Source organism: Leuresthes tenuis, unplaced genomic scaffold (genome assembly GCF_036924035.1).
Source record: "Leuresthes tenuis unplaced genomic scaffold, fLeuTen1.0.hap1 SCAF_2, whole genome shotgun sequence".
Classification (NCBI taxonomy): Eukaryota; Metazoa; Chordata; class Actinopteri; order Atheriniformes; family Atherinopsidae; genus Leuresthes; species Leuresthes tenuis.
In genome coordinates, this window is record NW_027325356.1 from 14,270,636 (window position 1) to 14,284,144 (window position 13,509).

General features: G+C 37.7%; 1 protein-coding gene across 2 annotated transcripts in view; it reads right to left on the reverse strand.

Moving 5' to 3' along the window:
* Positions 1 to 11,938: 11,938 nt before the first annotated feature.
* LOC140301699 (transmembrane protein 266-like) overlaps positions 11,939 to 13,509 on the reverse strand; it is a 44,446-nt gene continuing 42,875 nt past the window's right edge. The window contains exon 11 of one of the 2 annotated variants that reach the window (XM_072380287.1): positions 11,939 to 13,472. In XM_072380287.1, the coding sequence (XP_072236388.1) occupies positions 12,853 to 13,472 (620 nt within the window). In that variant the 3' untranslated portion in view covers positions 11,939 to 12,852. Of the gene's footprint in view, positions 13,494 to 13,509 lie in introns of both variants that reach the window. The other variant, XM_072380286.1, reaches the window with a different exon arrangement.

Consider the following 13,509-nt stretch of genomic DNA (forward strand, 5'->3'; position numbering starts at 1 on the left):
CACACACTTTGTTCATGGTTATGTGTTCTTGCGCCTTTTCTGCTGCATGGATACGGTTGTTATTAAGCAGGACGTTGGTGGTGTTTCATGATCAAACCAGAGCAGTTTAGTTTAGCATGCAGGTGCACTGGAGTGTGAGCTGCATTTTAAATTACCGTTTCAAAGTTTTGTGTTGTAACCCAACAAAAGAAATACTTGGCACCAAGGAAATATTTATTTCATTTTCAAACTTCCAAAAAGCAGGGGTCAGATTTTTGCTGCTATAAGCGTTATCCATCAGGATATCAGCACAGCTTTTTAGTGTCAGCCTGCTCTCTTGCATCTGTGTCATGCTGGGACTTGTGAATAAGGAATGTTTAATTTATCAGATGATATTTTCTTCATTTGAATCATATTCATCCATCACCATTGTGTGATATGTTGTCAGGTGTCATACCAGCCCGCTAAGGCACATGACAACAAAGGGACTATTATTACATATTAAGCTTAACTTTAATGCTTAATGTTGTGTGGCTTGAAATGAATCAGTGGGCCATTCTCCTCCAGACTACCATGGTTATGGCAGAGAACAACTATGAGTGTCATCCCCTCTGCAAAGCGTGGGGTGATGTGTCATGTGATGTCTGGATGCTGGAGCCAGCAGAGCACAGGAAGGCTAATGCAACAGCACTTAAAGCTGCCACCAGGTGATCAGTAAATACCTGCAGCAGCCCTCACATTGTTCTGTTGTCATGGGAGACCATTGGAAATTTTATAAATACATCTTGCAGAATTTCATTTGATCATGAATCCATGAAATGCAAGGCAGGATTTGAAATAATAAGAAATATTTGTAGTAAACGATGTGTCTGATAATGTAGTAGAACTTCACAGATTCTTATTGCCTTTGTTCAGACATTCACAATCACAGTTAATGCATTTACAGGACATTGCATTGTGCCATACTATGTCATTTGTTTGCTTGTTTGTTTTATTTGAACTAATTCCACTTACTCTGGATACTCAGAAGCATCAAAAGGTGAGTAAAGGCACTTGTAAACTGTCAGTGAATGTTCTCTCTTTTTCTCATGCATGCAAAAAATGTCAGTTTCAAAGGGCTAGAATTTTGGGATGTGTTCGTGTTGTCAGAGATGCAGATGAAGGTTATTTAAAATAACACTTTTTTTCTAACTTTCTAACTTTTCTTATTTAGTCATGCTGTTGCTTGAGCTGGTGCTAACAAATACAATTACAATACCAAAACATTTATGTTTTTAAGATTGTTGGAAAAAGTCTGTCAACTTATCTGCTTGAACACATAAACATATTCATATGATATAACATTCTCCTGCAGAGATTATGGTGCATATGTTGCTTTGTATCTCCGTGGTTTTGCACACCTTAAAGGTCTATGTTTCCACTTTTAAGATTCACATTGATCTTTTATCTCTAAGCCGTGTTTAGTTCTCATTTAAAACAACACATCGCATGTAATTAATTCAATGTGACTTACTCAGATACATGAGTTATTTTAATGCTGCATCCTATTTGTTATTATACAAAATGATTTTTGTTGTTGAGATATCAAAACCAGGTTGAACCGTTTTGACTGTTTTTACATGCTGCCTTAAAAGAGCTCATTACAAGTATTACGTTAATTTTCATTTGCACAGTCACTGTCACTAAAGATAATCTACCATAATCTTAAATGTCTAAGATTGTATTTGACCCCTTTTTTAAGGCATCACAGGTCAGTGAGACTAATGTTGGTGAGTGCGATAAACATGAAAAACGTATGTTGTTTTAATTGTTGAATAAGTATTTTGCCCAGCTTTGGTCATTATGCTTTGGTTTTACGTGCTGTATTATATGTCCACATCAATTAGCAACACAAATAAAATGTTGAATGCTAGGTTTTGCTCAGTTTGAGGGTCAAATGTCAAGTTTATGAGCATTTCATTTATACATTGAATATGCAGTAACATGAATGATCAGACGTGGCATCTTTGTTTGTGGTTTGTTAACCTGTTAGATGGGATGCTGCCATCTTACTTGTCACTCTGGGTATAAAAGCCCCCCCCCCCCCCCCCCCCCCTCAGAAGAATCTCTAATCACAGTTTGATTGGGTCCATTAACCTCATGAAATATATACGTGTGACTGAACTAAGCCACTTAAAACTTTGGCAAGGGCCAAATGCGCGTGTTTGGAATTTAAAAGGGCATTCATGGGACAAATAACTGAACTTTTCTCAGTGACTCGTTGTCTCTCCAAGGTTTTAGGGTTCCATGGCACTTTGCCTCTATTGTCAGATGTAATTTACCAGAGCCATCTCCTCAAATTCCCCAAGCTGGGTTCAGTTGAAGCTGTGCCAGTTTGAGTACATCTGTTGAAATACTGGGGTCCCCCACCCCCCACCCCTCCCTGGTTTTCTCCACATTAAAAAAAGCTTTTGTATTTTCTTTTTTATGTTTAATTTTGGGGTGAGCTGCACAGGGTTTCTGAAAGTTGTAGTCAATTAGTAACATTGTTTTTATTTTTTTGTCACTGTTGACGCTAATCCTTTTTGAGACCAAGTTTATCACAAGACCCATTACAGAGCTATAGCCATGCATTGGATTTGACCATCTTCGGCCTCTCAAGGCTTTTTAGAAAGAAACACATTTCCTGCAGGGGATATTCATTTTGTGGTTACTCGGGATGAGCTGAGGACAGTTTCATGCAGCTGTGCGACCTCTCAGACAAGCTGAATTTTCTAATTATTGTGCACAGTCAGTAGTCTGGTGTATGGGAGAGTAGTGGAGGGAGTGAAATGTGTGTATTCCTTTGAGTTTTCACTTTCAGGGCAACAAAAGTGTTACATTCCTATGTTTCTCTTTAACTTGCCAGTAATTTTCATTATGTGAGACTGTTGTGAAAGCTAAAGAAATGTAACATTCTTACATTTTCAAGGCTACAAAATATTATATGCTTACATTATCCTTTGAAAATGATAACATGCGTATGTTGTGCATTAACTGAAATTGTTGCAAAAGTGATATTGCACGACAATTAAATGTTCAAAAAATGCTTTTAGTGAGACAAGAGGGGTACGGGGATGCAGAGTGTCACACAAGACGTCCAAGTTCGAATCCCATATTTCACTTTTTGACTTTGTGGTCAGCTGCTGATTAGTGATAGGCATAACAAATGAATGGTTAGGTTTAGATAACAATACAAATGTGGTAAGGTATATGTGTCATCAACATTTTTTGTGAGACAAGGTTGGCTATAGATACTAGCTACCTCATCTCCAGTGATGTGCAGGTTGAACAGACAGGGCAAATTGTTTTAATCACAGAAACTGTTGTTTGCGAGTGCCTGGGAATCAGTAGTCATCGTATCATGTGTAAATTGTGAAGAATTCATTCTTTTTATGTGTAAAATATATACATATCTCTCTATCTGTAACTCTAACTCTCTAACTATCTATCGATATTTAGACATATGACACACATTTAGACACATATGTTTAGCGGATTTTGAATTTAATAATTACACATTGATAAAAACTTTCAGATCAAGTTTTTAGAACAATTTCTGTGTGGATTCAATTAAAATCTAATGATCTATGTAAAAGAAGAAAACAAAAGGAGCACATTTTAGTGTTTCCAAAAAAGTACAATTCAGAATATAAAATATATTAGTCAAAAGAAAAAAAATCCATGATCCCTACTGTTCATGTTTGCTACAACATGGCAGCATGAGACTGTTGAGTTAGGTTTATTACTCTTACCATCTAAAACAATTCTTAAGTCTGTGCAATTTAACAAATACCAAATATATCATATCTGTGTTTTAGTGTTTTGCTTTTTTTTAAGCTTAAATTCATTTGGACATTTCTGCTGACTATCAGAGACAACATTCCTGAACTGGAGTTAATTACTGGTTTAAGGACACTGAATTATTTAGCCAACGCAGACTTGTCTTAAAATCCTTTCTGTCCACTCTTTTGTCAGCCAAAACCAAAATCAATACAGGCACATAGGTTCTAATCTAAAAGAAAAATGTAGATATAGATATCTTCTCAGTTAGCTTTGTCAATACTGAAAAACAAACGTTACATTTTTACGGTATAATTATGTTGTATCTCACAAGTTGTTTTCAGTGTGTCACTGTAGTGATGTTACATTCGACTGCACAGTTATACATTTTGTGACAAGTCTTCTGCATGAAAGAAAAATCTCATCTACATGCAAGCGAGGCTGCACTGAGAGGGTAACCATGTTGCAGATTTATAATTCATAATTCTTTAGAGTTAATGCAGTATTCACATGATAATAAGAATTAATTTTTGATTGGTGCCTCAAGGCAGCTCTGCATTGTTAGGCAGGAGAACCTGTGCCATTATTACCTTATTAGTGTAACTGTCAGCCGCCTGTTTTATTTTACAAATCCATGTCTTGTATTTTATTATCAGCTGCCCTTATCAGCACAGAGCATCTTGTTGCTTTTCAGCAGCTTTAACAGGAAGCTGTGTTATTCAAATGAGGAAAGAAGCCCCTCTGTTTGGATCAGTCAGAACAATTACATCACTAAATGCATGACGTCTCAGCACACTGAAATAACTGACTGGAAATGAAAGGGGTGTCATACACTTTTAATGTAAAAAAGCAGATTTTTATACGTTTATGTTTTACAGTTAGCAGATCACAGTTGTATCATGCAATTTAGTTTTGTTTTCAGGTCATTATACACTGTACAAAATGTATCAGATTTTGGTATGGGGATTTTATTGCAGCACCATCCCATGCAAAGCAAAACAGTTTGATTCAGCAACTGTTCAAACTTGCTCCTGCACTCCCTCTTAACACTTGTACATGCAGTTGATTAAAAAAAATATGATAAATCCTGCAATGATTAATACATTTGCAACATATGTCTTAAAATCCTTTTTTATTTCAATTAGCTGCATTACAGCTGAATACACTGTAGGCATTTTCAATTAAATCAGATGGTTTTCATAGAATTAATATTATTTTGAGTTTGAGCCATTTTCAGGCATCAGTGTTTCTCAAATATGATTTACAGGTTTCCTTTATTCTTGACTTTTGGTCGTGTAACAAAAGCAATTGAAGGCACAATGAGAACATGTCACTATTACATTATTGAGACTTCAATGGAGACTTTCTGTATTTGATTTTTTGATTATTTGATATTTTGATTTTTTTTTTTTTATAAAAGTCTATATGACTTAAACATGAAGCCAAGGCATTTTGTGTTCTGGCTGTGGAGTTGGGTAATTAGACACTACAGGTATAAGTAGCTGTGCAGACTTCAGTCTTTCTACATGTGCTCTGCTTACTGGCCAGCTGATAAACGATCTGTCACGATCCACTTGCTTTGTAAAGCACTCATGTTCTCACACCTAAGGGTAGCTTTTCAATGTTAAGGAAGAGGTTTCAGCATCACTTTGGGGTATTTTTATCAACAGGACAGCAGGTGCACATGTCCCCGACCCTCACCCTCCACCAGCTGTGTGTATTTGTGTTTGTGTGAGCAAGTTGAGACCAAATGGTGGAGCACCAGAGCTGTGGGAAAACTGACCGAGCTCGGCAAATCGACTGCCGACTCTGATGAACCAAAGGCTGTCTGCTGCTACTTCGGTCAGATTCTAGTTTTCAGAGGAAACTTTGACAGGCAAAGGAACCCGCTTCTCGATTTTTTTCTCTTTTTCTTTCTGGCCCTCCAGATTGGCAGTGCCTTTCATACTGTATTATCCGGCCTGGCTTTTAACTCCAGGAGAACTGTGTTCACAAATTGATGCTCTGCTCCTTTGGGGCTGTAGCAGAGACATTAAATTGTACTGAAATATTCATATGTGAGTGCATTTAGCTGAGAGCAATTGATGTGCCACTCCCCAGGGACCAAATGGAAATGTTGCAGGGCCCCAGCACACACTGGCAGACACCCTGAGCTCTGGCCAAGACAGTGATTGTGATTTAGCCAAAAATACCAAAATAGGCTAAGTCAAAGGCTACTAGATCCGAAAGGCAGTGTCTGCCACAAATACATTGTGAGTTCTGCTACAAAACAGTTGGGAAGTTTTAGGCTATGGTAATTAACACAAGTTGCATCACATAGAATAAACTTTTACTTTTGGTGTGAAACAGGGAACAAAGTAGATTTTGGTTGGATGGGATTACATTTAGGTTAGTTTCAAATTCATGGAGTATTATTTTTTTACTTTACATTCTTTTACTGACACTCAGTATTACCAGAATTGCCCACCTTTAGTATGCACACGCACACACACATATATATAAATATAAATGTATATACACATGTACAGTAGGTTACTCCATGCTGGGTTAAAAGACATAGCTCAGATTTATAACTTCTATGTAGAATTTGCGCTTGGAATTAAAAGCAACAGAACTCAGCAAGCACTTGAGAAGGAAAAATGTTTTTCTTTGTTGTGAAATAGGACTTAATTTGTCTAACTGGTGCATTTCTTTGACAGTACTGGATGCTCTCAAATCTCTGTATGTAACTTTAATCAGAAAGTTTGTATACATTTTCCTGCAGAAACAGCACACTGAAGATGAAAATGTGCATGACTTGTACAGGATTAAAAAAAATGTTTCAACTTCGGCAGCCATTTCCCTGAAGAGTTATGCTTCAAATTTAAAACTGTTTACTAGTATATCTGGGCGCTCCAGTCATGCATAGCTACATACTTACACGCTGGATTGCTGAATTAATTTTGATGTTTGGTAGATTGTTTCATAGGTTGATGTAGTGTTTCATATCCCAGAGGACTGAGACGATTGTGTTCTTGAGTTTATTACATGACTAACTAGCATAAATCGTTTTCTGACTGGTTACACAGGAGCCACTCAATATGTCATTTGTTGTTGTGTTTATTCCAAAGAAAAAAAAAGTCTGATTCAAGTATTTTTCTGATCTTTATTCTGTGGTTTTCGACAAACTGATTAAATAATTAATCATCCCCACAGAACACTGAAGTGATTTAGTTTGGTCAGTCGGTGGGTCCTGTTTCTAATATCCTCTGTTCTTTTCTTGTTGACCCACTTTTAGAGGCAAAGCAAGCATCTGAGGGGATGATAACAAAAGAAAACTGTTTTATGGAAATACACAAAAAAAAAATCTTCTGTAGTCATGACAACAGTCTCTTGAGTGGATTTCTTCCACCAGGCAAACCTTTGGATCCTGAGCACTTAAGAAGTGTGTTTCAAAAAGAGAACCTGGGAAGCTTTTTAAAAAATGATGTATAATTTATCTGTATTTTTCTCCTGCTTCAGAGCCTCTTGAAGGAGTGTCCTGCATGAGACGTGTTCTGAATCTGTCAGACCACAGCAGTAATGCAGTTCTCTTCCCCATTTATGGTTGTTCTCAATGAGATTGTTTAATACATACCCGCTGTTTTTGTGTCATAAAGCTCTGCTCAAAGTACGTTCTACAACGCAATTGAAAAGAAATCCCAGCCACAAACAAGACCACTGTTGCTTTTGACATGAATCTGGAAATTCTCCTTGAAAATACAGTTTTTCTTGTGAAACTAATAATTCATAAGTTATCATTCAGAATATCTATGTGAGTCATTTAGTCACATTTATAGTTGTGCAAACTCGTACCTCACTGTACGTCAAGTTTGACCATAAGATTCAACAGTTTAGCCCATACTGAAATACTTAAAGTACTCTTTGGCGGGCATGTATCTGCAGTAGAATTATTTATCTAAGTAGCAGCACTAAAGCATTAATGTACTTCACTCCAAGTAAAAATTATGCATGAAAATCCTTCTTAAGTAAAAAGTATATAAGTAGTTAAAACAGACTTTTAATTTGGAGCTTCTGATTTTTGTATTGTTATCTATGACATCATGATATCATCAGCATTATAATCACAAGTAAGAAGCGTGTTACTGTTGTAACTGTTGGTGGTAGAGCTACAGATCTTTGAGTGACTTTATAATCATTGCTGTTCACAGGGACACCTCGGTAAACGATTAATGTGAGCAAAGAAAAGGAAAAGTTCAGACACACATCTTGTGTGGACGTATGTGTACCATTATATGTAAATACTTCCGAACTATGTAAACCACAAATATATTACATTTGAAGCCTTCTAAAGTACACTTCTTGAGCAAATAGCTTCTACTTACACTGTCTTGGTGTCTAGCTACTTATCTGTTCAAGATGAGTAATAGGTTAGCGTGCTCACGAGAAGCTAAGTTGATGATTCAGATTTCTACTATTTCCACTTTTCCTCATGGTTAGAAGCAAACAGCTAATAAAGTTGCCTTCCCCTGATTAGATCTGTTTGGTTGTCTGTTTGAAAAGCAACAACAACTAATATGTAGTGATGGAGCTTAAAATCTAGCTATAGATATACCTTTAAAAATAGTGTGACAACATTAAACCTGCACTAAACATTTGGGGAAAACTGCAGACCTACAGTTCTATAAATACTTTGATATCAAGGAAACTCCCCAAAAGTTGCCAAAATGATCTCAATAATCCCAGTGATACATTGTACTTTTAGGTTATAAATCTTGTGTCTTCTCCTTAGTTTTACTTTTAAAGTGCTGCGTATCTATCCTTGAAAAAATGTTGCGTCCGTGTTTTGAAGGCTAGCTTTGTCTGCAATTTATTGCCAATAAAGCAAATAAACTAGCACAAACTATACAAGGAAGAAAAACACATACAGGGGATCTCAGCTGGATCTAAGAGATAACAGAAGAGGACTACGCTTGCCTATATGGAATTGACTCATCAAAAATATAGTAGGCCCACCCTTAAACCCAGCTTTCCTTGCTAAAATGAAATCTAAAAAAATAAGATCAAATAAAATATAATACAGTCAAATAAAAATCAGTTAATGAACTATTACAAAGCTGAGGTGCAGTGGAAAGCATGGTGCAGTTGATCTCTGGAGATCACCATGGATGCATTGAGGTGCTGTGTTTGTAGCTTCGCTTCAACTGAGCTGATGGCATTATATGCAGAAACCGCAGGTAACAGAGGTGAACCCTCTTGGTAGACAATATGTATGGAAACCCATACCCAACAGTTTGTTATCTGGGGTGAAGAGAGACTCATTCTCAGTGACATGTCCTGGATTACCGCATCTATTGTTAATAAGTACTGCAGTCCCTGCTTCTTTACTCTTGGCACTCTGTCTGCAGTCTCTGTGTATAGTCTAGCAGTCAGGTAGAGGGATATTGGAGTCGAGAATATGTTTCTGCCTCCATATCTCAGTGAAATACTTAATATGGCATTCCCAGCATGTCCTTGTCAGCGCTCCAAACTGGTCCACTTTATTTGCTTGTGATTTCACATTCCCTATTTGTTTTGCTCCTTCTCATCATCTTAGACAACTCCTTTTCAGTTTGCCTGAATTTGGGGTCATAGTACAGTTATTACTAGGGCTTTGGAAAGCTTAATTAGCTGTTGGAAACATTGTTTTCAAACTAGCATCGAAGCTAGTGTAGAAACATTCTTCAAAATAATATTTTCCACAGAAAAACTGAGCAAGTAAAAGTCTAATACTCACCAGTACCCGAAGACAACTTCTCCTTATATCATGAATATTTCAGTAATGAAGCTAATTCTGTTTTATTGTATTTATTCTATCAAAATTGCAGGAATGAACCAATTCCAGGTCAGAATGATAATAAAAACACCTTACAAATCTCTGCAGAGTTAATAGAACATCTCTTGCTGTGATGATTCGCTATGAGCATTATTCTGACTCTTTCTATAGATGTTAGCCTTTGTTAACATTTACAAGTATGCCAACTCACCGTAGGTTAGGAATGCATACTCTACTGGAAACATCATGAACAATCCATTGGCAAGAAGAAAATCATATTTATACTTTAAGTCTTCTGACATAAAAGGATCAGAAAATGTAAATCTGATTTTGGAGGCTAACTGGTTTCCCTTTGCTAATGAAAAGAAAACAATGATCATGTAATGTTAATGTGGTTAAAGTGACTCCCTCTGTGCCATTATTAAAACATTTAAATTATTAAGAGTCTAATGGTCACTGGTAATTCACTTATCGTCCTGCGAGTGTGACAGGGACTGTACCTCTGATTTCATTGGAGAGGTCCCAAAAGCAATTTACTCTTTAGCATGTCTCCTAAAGGTCTGCACAGTGTCCCTGCCTGTCAAAATTCAACACTGAACCCAGACAGAGTGGTGTGATGGGTATTGACAATATTAATCATTTAGGCAAACCCTAAATTTACCTTTTAGTTGGGAAAGAAAGGCATTTGAGTTCCATTTTTGCTCCGTGGTTATTTGCAACTTTTACCTTCATACAGCTGTCGATACAGTGTTTGACATCCTCAATGAGCGCTGTCGCTCAGGGTGGAGGTGGAAATTTCTTCTATAGCATGGCTGGTTGGGCTGGGAGGGGTTCGACTGGAAGCACTGAGCCTCCACTCGTGACCTTAATACAATGGCAGTTGTATCAGATAGAGGCCATGTGGAGGTTTGGCACCCATATTCAACAGGATTCCTTTGTGTCGGTGAAGAGCCAAAAGAAGTTCATTACTTATTTACTTGTACCATGGGACATGCAGTGTTGTTTATATAAACATGGCTGATGTGACGGGTTTAGTAATAGCTAGCAGGTTGCAGATCTAGATTATTAACTCACATGTCAGCTAGATTTTTCTTTCAGTGTTTCAATCATCTTACGCAGCTGACATGTATTTTCAAACAGGATTTCAAGCTAGCTTTAAACCATTTTGTGGTGACATTTTTCAATGGAGAAACAACATTTTTTCTCAATCCTTTTACTTTGATTCATTCTGTTCTTAGCCTTTTCTTCAGATGATACAAGTAATAACTAGTCTCACCTAATTTCTGACTACATAATCAATCAGAATATCTTACTGTCAAACGATGACGTTTAAAGTAACATATAAGTGCATTTGCTGCCACTTAGTTGGTCATAAAATTTTGCATGTTTTCTCTAGATATAAGATTAATCATATAAAATAATTTGATAAGGATATACCAGAATAAGTGTGCTCAGATTATTTTGACTTGGTATCTCAGGCCTTCTAAACGCTACTTGTATAATCTCAGTATGTCTTTTCTCATAAACCTCTTAGTTCAGATTTTGAAGGTATCCACTATGTTTCAACTCTAATCTCGGCACGAATGGATATAGTTCTGGCTCACAAATTCCATAAAAAAAAAAAAGAGGAGGTTGCTCTTTGCATTATCATTTTAAATACGCAATCAACGCTCTCAGGAAATTGAAAAAAATAACAAATGACGGCTGAAAGAAGGAGACCTACTTGGCAAAGAAGGACTGGTAGGATTGGCTTCTTTCCAGCTGCACTAACTATGATTATCAAAAAGTGGATTTTCAATTTTGTGTCAAGGTTGAAGTCTTACTCTCCCGCATAAGAGACTGACAACAGTGTGAATTATTTAAAAAAAAATTCAAGCCAGTTGAACTAATCCAAACATTTAACTATCAAAACTTGTGTTAATAACTTAATTGTAACACTTGTAATATTTCAGTTATTAACAATTAAAACATTCTCTGAAGTTGTAAACATTTGACAAGCAACAAAATGGTACAGCGGCTTATCTTTTGAATTAATGATATGAGAGGGTAATTGGGGAAGGGTGGAGGGGGTGAATCTGCTCATAACACTCTTGCAATGACTTAACCAATTAGTGGTTGTTGTGACATGTCTAATGCTAATAACCTTAAATAATTTAGGATTTTCAGAACAGTATGCAGCTAAGGAGCTCATGCCAATGAAAGTATGCTGTACAACACAGAATGAGGTGCCCAGCAAGGAACTTGTGAGGGGATTTTTGATCAGTCTGATCAGATGGTTTAAATATGATGTACGAACTGTGTCTTTAGTACAGCTTATAATTTCAAAATGTGATATCCGAACAGAAGTCAGTATTCTAAGAGCAGTTAAGGAAATACTAACTTTTATTTTTGCTGTTTTCATTCAAAGAACAACACCTGCATTTGGCAACAACTTCCTCCATATCAAGTTTACAAAAGTGTCTGTAAACATTAAAGTGCAAAGAATTTGCTCGCCATGTATGGCACGTATCTCTTAAAGGTTCATGCTACAAGCACTCCAGTCTAGTTTAATTTGAAAAGTCCATCCAGTCAGCTTTTCATTTTCATCCACACATGTACCCTAACTGAAGTTTGTCTGAAAACAAAAATGTAATTTAGCAAGTTTTTCATTCATGGTTTTAAATCAAACAAATGGGAGACGGAAAAGCAAAGGTAAAAAATTCAATCTTTTGAATGGTTTGTCCAGTCTTACAATATGTACCCTGTTTGAACAAAGAACAGCATGTTAAACATTTAAAGTTGGTCATACAAATGAAAAGAACAGCTTGAAATTGGTTCAGCATTTAAGTTGTAGTTCAGAATAGGCTTGAATGGCCCTTTGCTGGTTTTAATTCTGGTAAAGTTCAGTGCATTTCTGACTTCTTCAAAGTGAGAATTCCTGATGAAGAATGCGTCCAAGAACACGTAAGATTCCCCGCAACTGGGATGTTCTGGTCTTTGTTGTGCTATATCCGGGCATATCTGATTTTAAAAAATCAATTAAGGGGGTAACAGAGGATGTTGGACAATGTGGTAAAGGGCCTCAGAATTCCTAATGTTATGTCTACTAGCTGGAAGCTACAGCTCAAGCTTGCTCTGAATTGGCTAGTACTGGATTTACACAGCAACAGAAAAATCCCATTTCTATATCTTACGTGGTCCCTCTCATGAGGTTTGACCTGTCACAAAAGATCAGATAAATGCCAAACAGGATGGCAGTAAAAAGAGAATAAAAGCCTCTGTTTCTGTGTAAATGTAGCTTATGTGTCAGGCATGTGCCCGAGCGGTGAGTCAGCTGGGCCTAGCAGTCGGTACTTCTCCTCCAGAGATGGCTCAGTGGTGCTGCCTTGCAGGTGGATTAGTGGCTTCGTCTGCAGCAAAACACACCCCCTTCCCCGACCTCTTCTCTCCTCTTGGTTCCTGCGATTGAAGATGTTTATTCTTTTTTCCAGCTCAGGGCTGGCATTTTCTGAGCCAGTGGGACTGGGAAGCTTAAGGTTGACGGGATCTACTGCCAGGCCCTTTTGAGCAAGGCAAGAGTCCTCAGAGAGAGAGGAGAGTAGCTCCTGCACCACCACGCTGGGGTCCCTGCAGGGGTCCTGGCCTGAGAAGGATGGAGGGCGGCAGCGATGGGAGCTGTAGCTCAGACTGAGATCCTGAGCTACGCTGCTGCTGCAGTCTGTCATGGATGAACCTGGGGTGTGGCTGTTCAGGCTGTGAGGGCGGGCTGTGAGGCTGCCACTGGACCTTGATATGCTGGTGGAGGGGTCACTTACAGCGCTGCCAACCCGCTCCATAGCAAGCATTGGATTTGACTGGTTAGAGTTAGTACCAGTGGGGAGGTGGACATCAATGGCTGCTGTGGTGATGATCCGGGCCCCTAAACCAGATGTTCCAGCATCTTAATATACATTTAC